This window comes from Bombina bombina, chromosome 6 (genome assembly GCF_027579735.1).
Source record: "Bombina bombina isolate aBomBom1 chromosome 6, aBomBom1.pri, whole genome shotgun sequence".
NCBI classification, from domain to species: Eukaryota; Metazoa; Chordata; class Amphibia; order Anura; family Bombinatoridae; genus Bombina; species Bombina bombina.
This window is the reverse complement of record NC_069504.1, coordinates 1,067,025,784-1,067,047,335: the sequence shown is the minus strand read 5'-3', so window position 1 is coordinate 1,067,047,335 and position 21,552 is coordinate 1,067,025,784. Positions and strand designations below refer to the sequence as shown.

Below are 21,552 nucleotides of genomic sequence, written 5' to 3'. Positions count from 1 at the left end.
CGGATTGATGGTGTCGGCAATGAACATTGTACCATTTGCGTGGTTTCATCTCAGGCCTCTGCAATTCAGCATGCTCAGGCAGTGGAATGGGGATTATACAGATCTGTCTCCTCTAATATATCTTGATCAGGAGACAAGGGATTCTCTTCTATGGTGGTTGTCACTGGATCATCTGTCTAAGTGGGCATGCTTCTGCAGACCCTCATGGGTGATAGTGACAACGGATGCCAGTCTGTTAGGTTTGGGAGCAGTTTGGAACTCCCTAAGGGCTCAGGGTGTATGGACTCTTTTTCCCATCAATATCTTGGAGTTGAGAGCAATATTCAATGCTCTTCGGGCTTGGCCTCAGTTGGCTTCGGCCCAATTTATCAGATTTCAGTCGGACAACATAACGGTAGCTTACATCAATCATCAAGGAGTTCCTTAGCGATGACAGAAGTAACCAAGATAATACAGTGGGCGGAGTCTCACTCCTGCCATCTGTCAGCGATCTACATCCCAGGGGTGTAAAGCTGGGAGGCAGACTTTCTGAGCAGGCAGACATTTCCTCCGGGGGAATGGGAACTCCATCCGGAGATATTTTCCAACCTTATTCTCAGATGGGGCAGGCCGGAGTTGGATCTCATGGCATCTCGTCAGAATGCCAAGCTTCCAAGATACGGGTCCAGGGATCCGCAGGCGGAGCTGATAGATGCCCTGGCAGTGCCTTGGTCTTTCAGCCTAGCTTATGTATTTCCTCCGTTTGCTCTTCTTCCCAGGGTGATTGCTCGAGTCAAACAGGAGAGAGCGTTGGTGATCATCATCGCTCCTGCATGGCCTCGCAGGATTTGGTATGCGGATCTGGTGGACATGTCATCTCAGCCACCGTTGAGGAAAGACCTTCTCATTCAAGGTCCCTTCCATCATCCGAATCTAGTTTCTCTGCAGCTGACTGCTTGGAGATTGAACGCTTAATTTTATCTAAGCAAGGGTTTTCTTAATTCAGGCACGTATGCCTGTTACTGGGAAAATTTACCATAAGATATGGCGTAAATATCTTTATTGGTGTGAATCCAAGGGCTACTCATGGAGTAGGGTTAGGATTCCCAGGATTTTGTCTTTTCTCCAAGAAGAATTGGAGAAGGGGTTATCAGCGAGTTCCTTGAAGGGACAGATTTCTGCTTTATCTATTTTGTTACACAAGCGCCTGGCAGATGTTTCAGATATACAATCTTTTTGTCAGGCTCTGACTAGAATCAGGCTTGTTTTTAGACCTATTGCTCCTCCTTGGAGTTTAAATTTAGTTCTTAGCGTTCTTCAAGGGGTTCCATTTGAACCTATGCCTTCCTTAGATATTAAGTTATTATCTTGGACAGTGTTATCTTTGGTTGCTATCTTCTGATCAAAGAGTTTGAGCTTTCGGCATTACAATATGATTCTCATTATCTTATTTTTCATGCAGATAATGTGGTGTTACATACTAAACCTGGTTTTCTTCCTAAGGTTGTTTCAATCAAGAATATTAATCAGGAGATTGTTCTTCCTTCTTTGTGTCCTAATCCTTCTAAGAAGGAACGTATGTTACATAACTTGGACATGGTCTGTGCTTTAAAGTTTTATTTTCAAGCAACGAAGGATTTTCGACAAACGTCGTCTTTGTTGTTTTTTCAGGGAAACGTAGGGGTCAGAAAGCTACAGCTACCTCTTTCTTTTTGGCTGAGGAGTATCATTCGTTTTGCATATGAGACTGCTGGACGGCAGCCTCCTGAACGAATTACGGCTCATTCCACTAGGGCTGTGGCTTCCTCATGGGCATTAAAAAATGATGCTTCTGTTGAACAGATTTGCAAAGCTGCAACTTGGTCGTCTCTTCACACTTTTTCCAAATTTTCCAAATTTGATACTTTTGCCTCTGCTGAGGCTGCTTTTGGGAGGAAAGTTCTTCAAACAGTGGTGCCTTCCGTTACCTGTCTTGTCCCTCCCTTTTCATCCATGTACTATAGCTTTGGTATTGTATCCCACAAGTAAGGATGAATTCCGTGGACTCATCGTATCTTAAAAAAGAAAAGAAATTTATATTTACCTGATATATTTATTTCTGGATACGATGAGTCCACGGCCCGCCCTTTTTTTATGAGACAGGTCTTTATTTTTGTTAAACTTAATTCACCTCTGCACCTTGGCTTTTCATCTCTCTCCCTAACTTCGGTCGAATGACTGGAGTTGAAGGGAAGGGAGGAGCTATATATACAGCTCTGCTGTGGTGCTCTTTGCCTCCTCCTGCTGACCAGGAGGCGATATCCCACAAGTAAGGATGAATTCTGTGGACTCATCGTATCCAAAAAGAAATAAATTTATCAGGTAAGCATAAATTTTCTTTTTGTCTTACGGACATGAAGGTTTTTTCCTGAGATCTTGCAATATGCCCTCCAGTCTCCCTTCTGGTCTTTGTTGGTGGAGGTAATATAGTCTGCAGAGGCTGAGTCTTCGGCATGACGTTGTTCCTTTCTATATCTTTCTTATCAGATTTACAGGAATTACGGTTGGAGGATTCGTTCCCCTTTGTTCCGTTCAGACTTCCCTGTGTTGGGTAGCTCTTCAGGGACGGTTTTCTCTTTGTCGCCTTGCTGCCTTTGGGGGACGAGTGTCCTATGGGGGTCTGTGGATCAGGAGTTTAACCTTCCTTTTTATCCTATGGTTCCTCAGCCAACCATTCTGTTTTGAGGTTTTGGTCTTCTGGGTTTGTACCAGGTTGGGACCTTTCGGTGGGTAGACCACTTTTTTGAAGGGGAGAGTTCCTACGGTATAGACGGGAGGACCTCGTGTTTGGCCCGCTACGGCTCTTTATCAGCAGTCCACTATTGAGCAGGCTCTACAGGAACGGATGTTCCCTGCTATCTTTTCTTGCTCGAGGGTAGGTATCTGAATGGGGTAGCTGATCAGACGTCCTTGCGTATCCCTGGTTTCCTCTTAAGTTCTCAGGGAGATGTGGCATAGTGGTTAGATCCACCACTTCTGAACTGGAAGGTTGTGGCTTGAAACCCAGGTCAACTTATGTTTTTTCTACCGGACGGTGCGTCTGGTGTCAGCTACCATCCCTAAGCAGAATGTTATTCAGGGATCTTAAGTTAGAGCTATTCAATCCTCATCTTTGTGACCATGTTACTCTTTGTTTGAGATGGTCCGATCCTAGCAAAGCTTAGCGTCAAGTGAGACTTATTGCTCAGTTTATATCCGTGAGTTGGTACCGTAGTCTAGGGGCTTTGCCTCCATGGATCTTGTTGCAGGGATACGCGGATCAGGGTTTTCTTGGTGTCATGGAATCTTATTCCTCTGAGACGAATCGTTAGGTCTAAGCCAAGAGAGAGTTTTCTATAAGACTACATTCCTTTCCGTTGGTGCACAGTTGGTCCCTCAACATCTATCATAGGTGTAGAGGACTACCCTTGTGGGGATGAGCTAGATTGTTCTGGCTCTTTATAGGACTTCGGGAGGCTGTCTTTACTTTCCTCCAGGATGAGCTGGAGAAGGGCCGCCTTCCTAATGAACCCTGGCTCGAGTAGTCCTTTTTTTGGGGGGGGACAGATGTCTGTTTTTTTTTTTGTTTTTTTTTTTGTTTTTTTCCTGGTGGGTACTTTAGCTGCTTAGCATGCGGTAGGTCGCAAGCAGTATTTTGATTCCCTGATTGTTCTTCTGTTCCAGAGGTTCATTGAACTCTAAGGTGTTTCGTTCCTTTTGCTAAGGCTCTGACTGTGGTCAGGCCGGTATCTTTCTTTGCTCCTTCTTGGAGCTTAGTCCTTCTCAGGGGGTGCATTGGATTATTTTCTACCCGTGCAGGAAGTGGTCTTTGAATTCCTCCTTCAATGATCTGTTCCGTCTGTAGATTGTTTTTCTACATGCCATGGTTACTATGCTGTAATCTTGCAATAAGTACTCGTTGAGGAGTTTCCTCCTTTATAAGGAGGGTTACAAGTTTGTTAGGGGTTTCTCCCTGAGATGATTATTTTATGTTATGCTCTTTTCTAAATGGGAAAGGGTTTTTCCCCTTTCAGGAAATCTTGTCTTGATTTTTGGGTCTATGGAGGCTTGGTCGCCTTCCTTCTTGTTAATGGAGGAGTGGTTTTTACCTTAACCAGATAGTCAGTGGGACTCTAGACTCCTCAGAGGATATGGCTCAGTTCAAGAGCAGTGACGTCTTCTTGGGTCTCTGGCATGAGATCTCTATGGTTCCGATTGTTGGGCAGCTATCTGGTCCTCCCAACATTCTTTTTCTTTTTTACTTCTGTTGAAGTATCATTCAGGAGAATGGGTTTGTTGCAGGCTGTGGTGCCTTCAGATTTGGGCTGCCTCCTCTTTTGCCCTCCCGTTAGCATTCAGTGTCCTCTGTAGCTTGGGTATTATTTCCCACCAGTAATGAATGCAGCTGTGAACTCTCCCTGTATTTAGAAGGAAAATATAAATTATGACTTACCAGATAATTTCCTTTCCTTCAATACAGGGCGAGTCCACAGCTCCCGCCCGTATTCTCCGTTGGGCGGCCCTAAATTTGTTTTCTTCTGGCATTTTTTTTTTCACCCTGATATTTCTCCTACTGTTTCCTTGTTCCCTCAGCAGAATTGACTGGGGGATGAAGGAAGTTGGGGAGGTATTTAAGCCTTTGACTGGGGGTGTCTTTGCCTCCTCCTAGTGGCCAGGTCCTGTATTCCCTCAAGTAATTAATGCAGCTGTGGACTCTCCCTGTATCGAAGGAAAGAAAATGATCTGGTAAGTCATAATTTGTTTTTCTAATCATGCAATCTAATTGGAATAGATTACTCGTGGACATCACAGTTTGGGTATTGATTCCCTGGAGTAAGGGACTCTCACCACATTTATGAAAGAGAATATAATTTATGCTTACCTGATAAAACATAATTTCTTTAGTGGTGGTGAGAGTCCACAAAACAAGACCACCAATTTTTTTCTTTTTCTGACGTCAGTTCAAGTATGCTGCTCCTTTTTCTTTTTGTATTGCTATTATTTATTTTCCTACTTTCTTCTTTTTTTAGCTTGGGTAAACTTCAGACTAGTTTCCAGTAATTGGGAGGGGTGTTTTAGGGCTCTTGGAGTTTTGGAAATCTTTGCCGCCTCCTAGTGGCCAGGGGTATAATTCCCAGTAATAATGGATCATAGAAATTAAATAAATTTTTATATATATATATATATATATATATATATATATATATATATATATATATATATATATATATATATATATATATATATATATATATATATATATAATTTGCTTATTTTTTCTTTTTCTTTTTTTTCTTAAGGTGCCTGACTACTATAGAATAATTAAAAATCCTATGGACTTATCTGGAATCAAAAGAAAACTCCAGTCAAACAGTTCTCCTTACTACACTCTCCCAGAAGAGTTTGTATATGATGTTCGTCTAATATTCAGGAATTGTGCAGAATTTAATGAGGTAGGCCTTCTAAATAGCTTTACTTGACTTAATTTAAATATTTGTGAATATTAAAAATATAACATAAAAGTGTTTTAAACTAACTGGTATCAGTTTACCAGTTGTGTACTGTTTTTCTACTAAGGCTCACTTGCAGATGAAGACTTTTATTGGTGAAGCACTTGCCTCTGCAAGACAGACGACATTGGTGTAATCAGTGCAACATTCTGATTAATAGTCACGTATTAGAGCTTAAACAGAAATGACTAAAACCTTTTCTTCTCCCTCTGCACACTCGAGTGCATACTTTAAGGGTCACAAATTCCTACAACAAGTAACCCCTTTGTGCCGGCATCAAAGTGTTAACATATGAATGAAGTTCCGATGTAAACACTTGCTGTAAAATCTCATGCGATTATGGATGCGATCATGTGATTTCAAGGCTGGGATCAGATCATAGGGGACTGCCTATGCTGCTGGGCATGCCCGCAGTCTGATTTTTGATTGCATCAAAGGGGGAGGCTGCAGGATGCCATACATGGTAAGACGTTAAATGCCGACCTAACATCGTTAAAGTCCAGCACTTTTATGACAGCATGTAACGTCCTAACGGTTTGACAGGGTTAAGTATTTATAAACCTTTTGTTAGTTTAAATACTTAAAATCATAAGTGCATACTTGTCAAAACATTAGGTATATACATTCATAACCTTTGTGAGGATCTGAATGCGGAATTAAGCAGCCGCTCGTTCCCTTCAAATATTTTCGTAGCCAGATTGATACCTGTAAAATATCCCCTCTCTAAGATATGTGCAAATCCAGATCTTAGAGTGGGGATCTTTTACAGGCATCGATTCTGCTACAATAACATCCGAAAGGAACAAGTGACTGCTTATTTCCTCATTTGGATCCTCATTTGCTGCTTTGAATTATGGATGTGTGCGCCCTGGATTTTCTGGGAGTTTGCCTGCAGCCATTCTGGATAAAACCATCCATAATTCATTGGAACGTGTATTTTCTGGGCAGTGAAAAGTGTTTAAGGTAGCAAAATTAGACTTAAAAATAAATTGCCCCTTGCAGATGTAATTTGTTTAGTTATTCATTTTCATTTTTCATGTTTTGTTCTCCATAGCCTGATTCAGAAGTAGCAAGTGCTGGAATTAAACTGGAAGCTTACTTTGAAGAGCTACTTATAAACCTCTACCGTGACAAGCAGTTCCCTAAAACTGAAGACAATAAAAATGAATTTGGATTAAGTGACGACTCAGAAGATGACTTTGTGACGCCTCGTAAGAAACGATTTAAAGGGGAGGAGCGACAGCTTTTCAAATGAACTACTGCCTTAGAAGGGCTTCTGCACATAATTTGTCATGTACATAGAACAAGACTGTTTAGTTGGACAAAAAAGTTTTTGTTTTTTTGAATGACTGAGCCCCTCTCACAAAGGATTTTGCTTGTATTTGGTGCAAACCGGTAGCACACTGCATTATCCTAACAAATATGGATAAAATAATTCTGATGCTGGTGGAGGTTTCCACAGACCTCATTTTAATAAGAGCAGTGTTGCCCTGGATTTGGACTACCTTAACAGACATTGCAGACTGATTTTTGTCCATACTGCACGTCTCCAGGTCTCCCATACAGCCTTTACCACATATTTTATTACAATGTTCAAATTCTTCCTGCAGTGTTCTTTAAAATGTTTAAGTAGTTTTTCCTTTATGTATAGCTGGTAAAGCAGTGCTTACATTATCTACATCTATTTAAAACTGAAAACCAGAAACAGTGGTTGAGACACAGTGAATCTCCTAATGTCAGAGAAACGTAATGAAATTCTTTAATGTTGCACCATTTTAGCAGGTACAATAAACACATGCTGTAACACTAAGCATGCATGTGGCTTGGAAGCCTCCAGTATCCAGGTGCTATACTTTACAAATGCTCTCTACACCATGTTTTTCCTTGCTAACTTTTGTATATGACTTGTTTTTCTTGCAAGTAACTATCACAAGTTAAAATGTATTTTGTTCAACTTCAAAACATCTTAACAAGTGAGAAGAGCAAAGGTTTGAAGTAATTTTACCTGTGCTCTCTATGGCATTGGGTATATTTATTTTGCACAATACTCAAGGAAACTGAGTTAGATATTAATTTAAAGAAACAGTTTCACACCACTGAAACCATTAAGTGGTTATCAAGGCAAAATTGTATGCAGTCTTTATCAATATGCTGTGTTCAAGCAGTGCAGAATTATGGTTTTATTTTTTTTTATATATATATATTTAACTTAATTGTTTAAAAATGGTTTGATCCCTTTTTCATGTATCAACCTCAGTTATCTCCATGCTCATGAACTGCAGTTATTTGTCTGATAATACAAAGTTTTATTTTACATTATTACTTACTTTCTACAGAAATGTGCTCAGCTAATAACTGATAGAACATTACTATTCTTCTACAGTGTAAAAAGTTAAACATTTTCTGTTGGTCATTAAAACTTTAAATGCTATTTAGAAGGATAACTGCAAGTGTATAACACTTCCAGATGCTCTTCTTCAAAAGCATATTTAATAAATTGTTCAAGTACTTATATTTTGAAAGCAAATTTGAAACAATAGATTTTACTGCATGTCCCAGCAAAAAAACACATTAACTTAATGTGGAATATTAAGCACTACGACTATTCCAACATAGTGTTCTTGTAAAATCAGTGTTAAGGTCCATAAATGCAAAGTAGGATGGATAGTTTCTACATTGTACCAGTTGTTTAACTTAAAATTCAGTGTTCTGTCCTATTTTGTTCTTGCACTTTCTGAAAACAATTCTGACTTCGTATGATCATAAGCTTTGCCTCTTTTCGAGTCTTGATGTTATAGACTTGTATCAAGTAAGGGCAGGTTTACTTCCAGATGTATGGCTGGTTGACAATTCTTTTTTATTCATCAAATGCCAACAGTGTTTTAACTGTTGTAAACAGCCATTGTAAGAAATACTAATTGTAACATTTTGCAGCGGTTGGGTAAAGAAACATTCTTATATGTAGTAAGAAAACCTGTCTTCTCATTGCAGTCTACAAATTTGCTTTCCAACTCCAGCAGCAAATGAATAGTTGTTGCCTCCATTCTTTCAGTCTTTAGTTGCTAGGGGAGTTAACTCAACATTTATTGCAGCTATTAAAGCTGATTATATTGTTTCCTGCAGTAATTAGCGTGTTTGACCATTCTATAGGAGAAAGTCACCATGTCAGTCATCCCAAATATATCATATGTACAATGAGTTGTGTTTGTGTTTTGTTTTAACATTTGTTATACTAAATGCCACTTAAATATGCTGTACTATTTTAATATAGGTCATTTGAAGAAACCATTGAAACAAAGCTGGTTTGATTTCTTCAATGTTAAATGAATTCATAACTAATTGTTTAAAATATGCAATATGCATATTCAAATGATATGATACTAAGAATCTTATACTACTAAAGTAGGTATGAAGTTACCATAAGAACTCCCCTTCCATAAGTACCATTTTTTTATACTGGTGGTGGGAGTACACAATCCATTACTCTTGGGAACTAATACCCAAGCTGTGCAGTCCACAGGTAATGAGAAATAGGGTTGGGATAGAAAGAACGTCTTTTTTTTTTTTTAAGAGAAACTAAACCTGCAACCCAAAGAATAAACAGGCAAAAAACATAATTTATGTAAGAACTTACCTGATAAATTCATTTCTTTCATATTAGCAAGAGTCCATGAGCTAGTGACGTATGGGATATACATTCCTACCAGGAGGGGCAAAGTTTCCCAAACCTTAAAATGCCTATAAATACACCCCTCACCACACCCACAATTCAGTTTAACGAATAGCCAAGAAGTGGGGTGATAAGAAAAAAGTGCGAAAGCATATAAAATAAGGAATTGGAATAATTGTGCTTTATACAAAAAAAATCAAAACCACCACAAAAAAGGGCGGGCCTCATGGACTCTTGCTAATATGAAAGAAATGAATTTATCAGGTAAGTTCTTACATAAATTATGTTTTCTTTCATGTAATTAGCAAGAGTCCATGAGCTAGTGACGTATGGGATAATGATTACCCAAGATGTGGATCTTTCCACACAAGAGTCACTAGAGAGGGAGGGATAAAATAAAGACAGCCAATTCCTGCTGAAAATAATCCACACCCAGAATAAAATTTTAATGAAAAAACATAAGCAGAAGATTCAAACTGAAACCACTGCCTGAAGTACGTTTCTACCAAAAACAGCTTCAGAAGAAGAAAACACATCAAAATGGTAGAATTTAGTAAAAGTATGCAAAGAGGACCAAGTTGCTGTTTTGCAAATCTGATCAACCGAAGCTTCATTCTTAAACGCCCAGGAAGTAGAAACTGACCTAGTAGAATGAGCTGTAATCCTTTGAGGCGGAGTGTTACCCGACTCAACATAGGCATGATGAAATAAAGATTTCAACCAAGATGCCAAAGAAATGGCAGAAGCTTTCTGGTCTTTTCTAGAACCGGAAAAGATGACAAATAGACTAGAAGTCTTTCGGAAAGACTTAGTAGCTTCAACATAATATTACAAAGCTCTAACAGCATCCAAAGAATGCAATGATTTCTCCTTAGAATTCATAGGATTAGGACATAATGAAGGAACCACAATTTCTCTACTAATGTTGTTAGAATTCACAACCTTAGGTAAAAAATTCAAAAGAAGTTCGCAGCACCGCCTTATCCTGATGCAAAATCAGAAAAGGAGACTCACAAAAAAGAGTAGATAATTCAGAGACTCTTCTGGCAGAAGAGATGGCCAAAAGAAACAAAACTTTCCAAGAAAGTAATATAACGACCAAAGAATGCATGGGTTCAAAAGGAGAAGCTTGAAGAGCCCCCAGAACCAAATTCAAACTCCAAAGAGGAGAAATTGACTTAATGACAGGTTTTATACGAACCAAAGCTTGTACAAAACAATGAATATCAGGAAGATTAGCAATCCTTCTGTGAAAAAGAACAGAAAGAGCAGAGATTTGTCTTTCAAGAAACTTGCGGACAAACCTTTATCTAAACCATCCTGAAGAAATATAAGTCTTCCAGACTCTATAATATATCTCTCTAGATACAGATTTACGAGCCTGTCACATAGTATCAATCACAGAGTCAGAGAAACCTCTTTGACCAAGAATCAAGCGTTCAAACTCCACACCTTAAAATTAAGGTTTTGAGATCCTGATGGAAAAAAGAACCTTGAGACAGAAAGACTGGTCTTAACGGAAGAGTCCACAGCTGGCAAGAGGCCATCCGGACAAGATCCGCATACCAAAACCTGTGAGGCCATGCTGGAGCTACCAGCAGGACAAACGAGCATTCCTTTAGAATATTAGAGAATACCCTTGGAAGAAGAACTAGAGGCGGAAAGATATAGGCAGGATGACACTTGTAAGGAAGAGATAATGCATCCACTGCCTCCGCCCGAGGATCCCTGGATCCGGACAGATACCAGGGAAGTTTCTTGTTTAGATGAGAAGCCATCAGATCTATTTCTGAGAGTTCCCACATTTGAACAATCTGAGGAAATACCTCTGGGTGAAGACCATTCGCCCAGGTGCAACGTTTGGCGACTGAGATAATCCGCTTTCCAATTGTCCATACCTGGGATATGAACCGCAGAGATTAGACAGGAGCTGGATTCCGCCCAAACCAAAATTCGAGATACTTCTTTCATAGCCAGAGGACTGTGAGTCCCTCCTTGATGATTGATGTATGCCACAGTTGTGACATTGTCTATCTGAAAACAAATGAACAACTCTCTCTTCAGAAGAGGCCAAGACTGAAGAGCTCTGAAATTGCACGGAGTTCCAAAATATTGATCGGAAATCTCACCTCCTGAGATTCCCAAACCCCTTGTGCCGTCAGATACCCCCACACAGCTCCCCAACCTGTAAGACTTGCATCTGTTGAGATTATAGTCCAGGTCGGAAGAACAAAGAAGCCCCCTGAACTAAACGATGGTGATCTGCCCACCATGTCAGAGAGTGTCGTATAATCGGTTTAAAGATATTAATTGAGATATCTTTGAGTAATCCCTGCACCATTGGTTCAGCATACAGAGCTGAAGAGGTCGCATGTGAAAACGAGCAAAGGAGATCGCATCTGATGCGGCAGTCCTAAGACCTAAAATTTCCATGCATAAGGCTACCAAAGGGAATGATTGTGACTGAAGGTTTTGACAAGCTGATATCAATGTTAAACTTCTCTTGTCTGACAAGGACAGAGTCATAGACACTGAATCTATTCTAGAAACCTAAAAAGGTTACACTTGTCTGAGGAATCAATGAACTGATTGGTAAATTGATCCTCCAACCATGAACTTGAAGAAACAACACAAGTCGATTCGTATGAGATTCTTCGAAAATGAGAAGACTGAGCAAGTACCCAGATATTGTCCAATAAGGAAATACCAAAAAACCCTGTTCTCTGATTACAGAAAGAAGGGCACCGAGAACCTTTGAAAAAAATTCTTGGAACTGAGGCTAGGCCAAACGGTAGAGCCACAAAACTGGTAATGCTTGTCTAAAAAGAGAATCTCAGACACTAAAAGTGATCTGGATGAATCGGAATATGTAGATACACATCCTGTAAATCTATTGTAGACATATAATGCCCTTGCTAAACAAAAGGCAGGACAGTCCTACAGTAACCATCTTGAATGTTGGTATCCTTACATAACGATTCAATATTGATAGATCCGGAACTGGTCTGAAGGAATTGACCTTCTTTGGTACAATGAAGAGATAAAATAAAACCCCAGTCCCTGTTCCAGAACTGGAACTGGCATAATTACTCCAGCCAACTCTAGATCTGAAACACATTTCAGAAATGCTGAGCCTTTGCTGTGTTAACTGGGACACGGGAAAGAAAAAAAATCTCTTAGCAGGAGGCCTTAACTGAAGCCAATTCTGTACCTTTCTGAAACAATGTTCTGAAACCAGAAATTGAGAACGGAATTGATCAAAATTTCTTTGAAGAAAACGTAATCTGCCCCATACCAGCTGAGCTGGAATAAGGTCCGCACCTTCATGGGTACTTAGGAGCTGGCTATAGGTTTTCTAAAAGGCTTGGATATATTCCAAACTGGAAATAGTTTCCAAACTGATACCGCTCCTGAGAATGAAGGATCAGGCTTTTGTTCCTTATTGTGAGGAAAGGAACGAAATGATTATTAGACCTAAATTTACCTTAGATTTTTTATCCTTTGGAAAAAAAGTTCCCTTCCTTCCAGAAACAGTTGAAATAATAATTTATTACCCTGGAAAGAAAGGGAAAGCAAAGTTGACTTAGAAGACATATCAGTATTCCAAGTTTAATCCATAAAGCTTTTCTAGCTAAAATAGCTAGAGACATATACCTGACATCAACTCTAATGATATCAAAAGATGGTATCACCAATAAAATTATTAGCATGTTATAGAATAATAATAATGCTATAAAATTATGATCTGTTACTTGTTGCGCTAAAGCTTCTAACCAAAAAGTTGAAGCTGCAGCAACATCCGCTAAAAATATAGCAAGTCTAAGAAGATTACCTGAACATAAGTAAGCTTTTCTTAGAAAGGATTCAATTTTCCTATCTAAAGGATCCTTAAATGAATTACTATCTGCCGTAGGAATAGTAGCACATTTAGCAGGAGTAGAGACAGCCCCATAACCTTAGGGATTTTGTCCCAAAAAAACTCTAATCTGTCAGATGGCACAGGATATAATTGCTTATACGTTTAGAAGGAGTAAAAGAATTACCCAAATTATTCCATTCCCTGGAAATTACTTCAGAAATAGCATCAGGGAGATTAAACACTTCTGGAATAACTACAGGAGATTTAAAAACCTTATTTAAACGTTTAGATTTAGAATCAAGAGGACCAGAATCCTCTATTTCTAATGCAATTAATACTTCTTTAAATAAAGAACGAATAAATTCCATCTTGAACAAATACAAAGATTTATCAGCATCAACCTCTGAGACAGAAACCTCTGAACCATTATCAGTATCAGAATGATGATGTTCATTTAAAAATTCATCTGAAAAAAGAGAAGTTTTAAAAGACTTTTATGTAAACTAGAAGGAGAAATAACAGACATAGCCTTCTTAATGGATTTAAAAAATAAAATCTCTTATGTTTATCAGGAACACTCTGAAAATTAGATGTTGACGGAACAGCAACAGGTAATGTAACAGTACTAAAGGAAATTTTATCTGCATTAATAAGTTTGTCATGACATGCAAGACAAACAGCTGGAGAAACAGATACCAAAAATTATAGCAGATACACTTAGCTTGGTAGCTCCAGCAGTAGACAGCGATTTTCCTGTAGTATCTTCTGACTCAGATGCAACGTGAGACATCTTGCAATATGTAAGAGAAAAAACAACATATAAAGCAAAATTGATCAAATTCCTTAAATGACAGTTTCAGGAATGGGAAAAAATGCCAAAGAACAAGCTTCTAGCAACCAGAAGCACTGAAAAAATAAGACTTAAATAATGTGGAGACAAAAGCGACGCCCTTATTTTTTAGCGCCAAATAAGACGCCCACATTATTTGGCGCCTAAATGCTTTTGGCGCCAAAAATGACGCCACATCCGGAACGCCAACATTTTTGGCGCAAAATAACGTAAAAAAATGACGCAACTTCCGGCGACACGTATGACGCCGGAAACGGAAAAGAATTTTTGCGCCAAAAAAGTCAGCGCCAAGAATGACGCAATAAAATGAAGCATTTTTAGCCCCCGCGAGCCTAACAGCCCACAGGAAAAAAAGAGTCAAATTTTTGAAGGTAAGAAAAAATGATTAATTCAAATGCATTATCCCAAATATGAAACTGACTGTCTGAAAAATAAGGAAAGTTGAACATTCTGAGTCAAGGCAAATAAATGTTTGAATACATATATTTAGAACTTTATAAACAAAGTGCCCAACCATAGCTTAGAGTGTCACAGAAAATAAGATTTACTTACCCCAGGACACTCATCTACATGTTTGTAGAAAGCCAAACCAGTACTGAAACGAGAATCAGCAGAGGTAATGGTATATATATAAGAGTATATCGTCGATCTGAAAAGGGAGGTAAGAGATGAATCTCTACGACCGATAACAGAGAACCTATGAAATAGACCCCGTAGAAGGAGATCACTGCATTCAAATAGGCAATACTCTCCTCACATCCCTCTGACATTCACTGCACGCTGAGAGGAAAACTGGGCTCCAACTTGCTGCGGAGCGCATATCAACGTAGAATCTAGCACAAACTTACTTCACCACCTCCATCGGAGGCAAAGTTTGTAAAACTGAATTGTGGGTGTGGTGAGGGGTGTATTTATAGGCATTTTAAGGTTTGGGAAACTTTGCCCCTCCTGGTAGGAATGTATATCCCATACGTCACTAGCTCATGGACTCTTGCTAATTACATGAAAGAAATATAGACCTGCCTCAAGGACTTTCCTACGAAAGGCAGCCACAGCAAAAGCAAAATCTCCCAAATTCAAAAAAAGTAGTCTTACACTACTAAAGTAGGTAAAAAGTTACCATAAGAACTCCTCTTCCATAAGTACCATTTCTTTCATACAGGTGGTCAGAGTCCACGATCCATTACTCCTGGGAATTACTCTTCCTTACCACTAGGAGGCAAAGATTCCCAAACTCCAAGAGCTTTATAAAACCCCTCCCACTTTACATCTACCTCAGTCTTTACTTTGCCTCCGCTTGAGGTGGTCGAAGAATGAAGATGTGAATTTGATTCTTCAGTGAGAGAGGTTCTCAGTCTATATTGAGGCCCTGTTTCCTCTCAGAGTATAGTGCTTGTCATAGGGACCTATATGGGGAATGGTTTGTAACTCCATTCTCACCTCATGGGAAATCTGTCACAGACCCTCTATAATTGGTCACAGGGTCTTTTGTCTCCTATGGATCTACAATATACTCCTATTCCATAACCTCTGCTGATATGTTTCTTTACTGGTTTGGCCGTCTACTGGCTGTTTGCTGGATGAGTGTTTGTTGGTAAGTATAATTTTTATAATTTTTTCACCTTTGGATTACACACATCAGTTTAGTGCATGCATGTCCTCGGTATTGTGCACGTCTGGTTTTTGGCGTGCTAAATTAACTTCTTTATATCCTAATCCCCAGAATGCTTCAGAAAGATCTTTGCTTAATTTAGATGTTTGAGCCTTTAAATATTTCAATCTTAATAGGAGGAGAGTCCACTGCTTCATTCATTACTTGTGGGAAATAAGAACCTGGCCACCAGGAGGAGGCAAAGACACCCCAGCCAAAGGCTTAAATACCTCCCCCACTCCCCTCATCCCCCAGTCATTCTTTTCCTTTTGTCACAGGAGGTTGGCAGAGAAGTGTCGGAAGATTCAGAGTATTCTCTTATGGAAGGTAGTACTCTTTGAAATGGGACTGGAGTTTTAAGTAATCCTGTCAGCCTCTGTGAGAGCATGGATGAAAGTTAGATTCCGAAGATGCAGGGAGTGTCGTCTCTGCAAAACCATCCCGACTCATATTAACAGCTCCATGGCAATCAGCGTTGACGAGTTTCGCTGCCTGCCTTTCTTCACTCAAGTCCATGTCAGGAGCGATGCTACTAACCTGTCACACTTGAAGGGCTGTGTTCCTGTTCCATGGCATAGATTTTGGTAACATTGTTTCATTTATACACATATAACGCAAGAAGACAGGGTCTTTTATCTGTATAGAATCAAGGTTTAATATCCCTGGAAAGGGGATTATTGGACAGGAGGGGATTTATGCATAATATCTTTGTGTTAATGCTACGTCGTGTGAGATGAGGCTCTAGCAATGTGAACAGTCAGAGCTGATAGATGCCTTAGCGGTGCCCTGGGAGTTAAACCCGATTTACATATTTCAACCATTGCCACTTCGAGTGGTTTCCCGCATCAAACAGGAGCAAGTTTCAACCATTCTGATTGCTCCGTTGTGGCCGCGGAGGATGTGGTTTGCAGATCTGGTGGGGATGTCATTGTCTCCTCCATGGAGGATACCCTTGCTCAGATATCTGCTGGTTCAGGGTCCGTTTCTACACCAAAATCTCAAGTCTCTGAGGCTGCCTGTGTGGGGATTGAACGCATAGTCTTGGCTAAGAGTGGTTTTTCTTAGAGAGTAATTGATACTCTCATCCAGGTCGGGAACTCGTCTCATCTATCATAAGGTGTGGATGGCCTACTTATCCTGGTGCGAGGAACGTGGATATCCGTGGCACAAGGTTAGGGTATCCAGGATTCTGGCCTTTCTCCAGGATGGACTGGATAAGGGTCTTGCCGCCAGTTCCTTAAAGGGACAGATTTCAGCGTTGTCAGTGCTGTTACACAATAAGCTAGCGGAGCATCCTGATATTCAGTCCTTTGTTCAGGCTCTGTCTAGGATCAGACCTGTCTTTAGAAATTTGGCTCCTCCTTGGAGCTTAAACTTCATTCTTAAGGTTTTGCAGAGGGCTCAGTTTGAACCTTTGCATGCCCTTGACATCAAGATTCTTTCCTGTAAGGTTCTATTTCTTCTGGCTATTGCTTCGGCTCGCAGGGTCTCTGAGTTAGCGGCCTTGCAATCTAAGCCCCCTTACCTGATTTTCACGCTTCGCACTGGGTTGGGATTTCTTCCCAAGGGGGTGTCAGATCGTAACATCAATCAGGAGATGATAGTTCCTTCCTTGTGTACAAACCCTTCTTCGTCTAAGGAAAGGTTACTGCATTCAGGGCCGCCATCAGGGGGTGACTCCTTTTTTTGGGGGAATGTTATTACAAGGAGTAAATTATTAGCATTTAAGAGGATTTCTGAGTGCACTAAACCACTATGCACAGTGTGAGACAGACTTGACACTTTGTACAGTGTTTGCTTGAGTCAGACAGCATTGCAGAGGAGGTAGGACTTACTTACGGCTAGATTTAGAGTTCTGCGGCCAAAGGGGTGCGTTAGCTACGCTGGCTTTTTCTTTCATGTAATTAGCAAGAGTCCATGAGCTAGTGACGTATGGGATATACATTCCTACTAGGAGGGGCAAAGTTTCCCAAACCTCAAAATGCCTACAAATACACCCCTCACCACACCCACAAATCAGTTTTACAAATTTTGCCTCCTATGGAGGTGGTGAAGTAAGTTTGTGCTAGATTCTACGTTGATATGCGCTCCGCAGCAGGTTGGAGCCCGGTTTTCCTCTCAGCGTGCAGTGAATGTCAGAGGGATGTGAGGAGAGTATTGCCTATTTGAATTCAATGATCTCCTTCTACGGGGTCTATTTCATAGGTTCTCTGTTATCGGTCGTAGAGATTCATCTCTTACCTCCCTTTTCAGATCGACGATATACTCTTATATATATATATATATATATATATATATATATATATATATATATATATATATATATATATATATGATTACCTCTACTGATTCTCGTTTCAGTACTGGTTTGGCTTTCTACAACATGTAGATGAGTGTCCTGGGGTAAGTAAGTCTTATTTTCTGTGACACTCTAAGCTATGGTTGGGCACTTTTTTATAAAGTTCTAAAGATATGTATTCAAACATTTATTTGCCTTGACTCAGGATGTTCAACATTCCTTATTTCAGACAGTCAGTTTCATATTTGGGATAATGCATTTGAATCAATCATTTTTTTCTTACCTTAAAATTTGACTTTTTTCCCTGTGGGCTGTTAGGCTCGCGGGGGCTGAAAATGCTTCATTTTATTGCGTCATTCTTGGCGCGGACTTTTTTGGCGCAAACATTTTTTTCTGTTTCCGGCGTCATACGTGTCATTTTTTACATTCTTTTGCGCCAAAAGTGTCGGCGTTCCGGATGTGGCGTCATTTTTTGCGCCAAAAGCATTTAGGCGCCAAATAATGTGGGCGTCTTATTTGGCGCTAAAAAAATATGGGCGTCACTTTTGTCTCCACATTATTTAAGTCTCATTTTCTATTGCTTCTGGTTGCTAGAAGCTTGTTCACTGGCATTTTTTCCCATTCCTGAAACTGTCTTTTAAGGAATTTGTTCAATTTTGCTTTATATGTTGTTTTTTCTATTACATATTGCAAGATGTCCCACGTTGCAACTGAGTCAGAAGATACTTCTGGGAAAATCGCTGCCTGGTGCTGGAGCTACCAAAGCTAAGTGTATCTGCTGTAAACTTTTGGTAGCTGTTCCTCCAGCTGTTGTTTGTATTGAATGTCATGACAAACTTGTTAATGCAGATAATATTTCCTTTAGTAAAGTTCCATTACCTGTTGCTGTTCCGTCAACATCTAATACTCAGAGTGTTCCTGATAACATAAGAGATTTTGTTTCTAAATCCATTAAGAAGGCTATGTCTGTTATTCCTCCTTCTTTTAAAACTTCTCATTGTTCAGAAGAATTTTTAAATGAACATCATCATTCTGATTCTGATAATAGTTCTTCTGGTTCAGAGGATTCTGTCTCAGAGGTTGATGCTGATAAATCTTCATATTTATTTAAAATGGAATTTATCCGTTCTTTACTTAAAGAAGTCCTAATTGCATTAGAAATTGAGGATTCTGGTCCTCTTGATACTAAATCTAAACGTTTAGATAAGGTTTTTAAATCTCCTGTAGTTATTCCAGAAGTTTTTCCTGTTCCTGGTGCTATTTCTGAAGTAATTTCCAGGGAATGGAATAATTTGGGTAATTCATTTACTCCTTCTAAACGTTTTAAGCAATTATATCCTGTGCCATCTGACATGTTAGAGTTTTGGGACAAAATCCCTAAGGTTGATGGGGCTGTCTCTACTCTTGCTAAGCGTACTACTATTCCTACGGCAGATGGTACTTATTTGTGTTCAGGTAATCTTCTTAGACCTGCTATATCATTGGCTGATGTTGCTGCAGCTTCAACTTTTTGGTTGGAAGCTTTAGCGCAACAAGTAACAGATCATAATTCTCATAGCATTATTATTCTTCTTCAACATGCTAATAATTTTATTTGTGATGCCATCTTTGATATCATTAGAGTTGATGTCAGGTATATGTCTCTAGCTATTTTAGCTAGAAGAGCTTTATGGCTTAAAACTTGGAATGCTGACATGTCTTCTAAGTCTACTCTGCTTTCCCTTTCTTTCCAGGGTAATAAATTATTTGGTTCTCAGTTGGATTCTATTATCTCAACTGTTACTGGAGGGAAAGGAACTTTTTTACCACAGGATAAAAAATCTAAAGGTAAATTCAGGTCTAATAATCGTTTTCGTTCCTTTCGTCACAACAAGGAACAAAAACCTGATCCTTCATCCTCAGGAGCGGTGTCCGTTTGGAAACCATCTCCAGTCTGGAATAAATCCAAGCCTTTTAGAAAATCAAAGCCAGCTCCTAAATCCACATGAAGGTGCGGCCCTCATTCCAGCTCAGCTGGTAGGGGGCAGATTACGTTATTTCAAAGAAATTTGGATCAATTCCGTTCACAATCTTTGGATTCAGAACATTGTTTCAGAAGGGTACAGAATTGGTTTCAAGATAAGACCTCCTGCAAAGAGATTTTTTCTTTCCCGTGTCCCAGTAAATCCAGCGAAGGCTCAAGCATTTCTGAAATGTGTTTCAGATCTAGAGTTAGCTGGAGTAATTATGCCAGTTCCAGTTCTGGAACAGGGGCTGGGGTTTTATTCAAATCTCTTCATTGTACCAAAGAAGGAGAATTCTTTCAGACCAGTTCTGGATCTAAAAATATTGAATCGTTATGTAAGGATACCAACATTCAAAATGGTAACTGTAAGGACTATCCTGCCTTTTGTTCAGCAAGGGCATTATATGTCTACAATAGATTTACAGGATGCATATCTGCATATTCCGATTCATCCAGATCACTATCAGTTTCTGAGATTCTCTTTCCTAGACAAGCATTACCAGTTTGTGGCTCTGCCGTTTGGCCTAGCAACAGCTACAAGAATTTTTACAAAGGTTCTCGGTGCCCTTCTGTCTGTAATCAGAGAACAGGGTATTGTGGTATTTCCTTATTTGGACGATATCTTGGTACTTGCTCAGTCTTCACATTTAGCAGAATCTCATACGAATCGACTTGTGTTGTTTCTTCAAGATCATGGTTGGAGGATCAATTTACTAAAAAGTTCATTGATTCCTCAGACAAGGGTAACCTTTTTGGGTTTCCAGATAGATTCAGTGTCCATGACTCTATCTTTGACAGACAAGAGACGTCTAAAATTGATATCAGCTTGTCGAAACCTTCAGTCACAATCATTCCCTTCGGTAGCCTTATGCATGGAAATTCTAGGTCTTATGACTGCTGCATCGGACGCGATCCCCTTTGCTTGTTTTCACATGCGACCTCTTCAGCTCTGTATGCTGAACCAATGGTGCAGGGATTACACAAAGATATCTCAATTAATATCTTTAAAACCGATTGTACGACACTCTCTGACGTGGTGGACAGATCACCATCGTTTAGTTCAGGGGGCTTCTTTTGTTCTTCCGACCTGGACTGTAATTTCAACAGATGCAAGTCTTACAGGTTGGGGAGCTGTGTGGGGGTCTCTGACGGCACAAGGGGTTTGGGAATCTCAGGAGGTGAGATTACCGATCAATATTTTGGAACTCAGTGCAATTTTCAGAGCTCTTCAGTCTTGGCCTCTTCTAAAGAGAGAATCGTTCATTTGTTTTCAGACAGACAATGTCACAACTGTGGCATACATCAATCATCAAGGAGGGACTCACAGTCCTCTAGCTATGAAAGAAGTATCTCGAATTCTGGTTTTGGCGGAATCCAGCTCCTGTCTAGTTTCTGCGGTTCATATCCCAGGTATAGACAATTGGGAAGCGGATTATCTCAGTCGCCAAACGTTGCATCCGGGCGAATGGTCTCTTCACCCAGAGGTATTTCTTCAGATTGTTCAAATGTGGGGACTTCCAGAAATAGATCTGATGGCCTCTCATCTAAACAAGAAACTTCCCAGGTATCTGTCCAGATCCAGGGATCCTCAAGCGGAAGCAGTGGATGTATTGTCACTTCCTTGGAAGTATCATCCTGCCTATATCTTTCCGCCTCTAGTTCTTCTTCCAAGAGTGATCTCCAAGATTCTGAAGGAATGCTAGTTTGTTCT

At 39.8% G+C, this 21,552-nt stretch overlaps 1 protein-coding gene across 1 annotated transcript in view; it reads left to right on the top strand.

The window, feature by feature from the left end:
• Window positions 1-8,792, top strand: part of TRIM24 (tripartite motif containing 24) — a 467,748-nt gene extending 458,956 nt beyond the window's left edge. Inside the window, exons 9-10 of the mRNA XM_053719682.1 lie at window positions 5,298-5,450; window positions 6,562-8,792. Of these exons, the coding sequence (XP_053575657.1) occupies window positions 5,298-5,450; window positions 6,562-6,762 (354 nt within the window). The 3' untranslated portion in view covers window positions 6,763-8,792. The remainder of the gene's footprint in view (window positions 1-5,297; window positions 5,451-6,561) is intronic.
• Window positions 8,793-21,552: the final 12,760 nt, after the last annotated feature.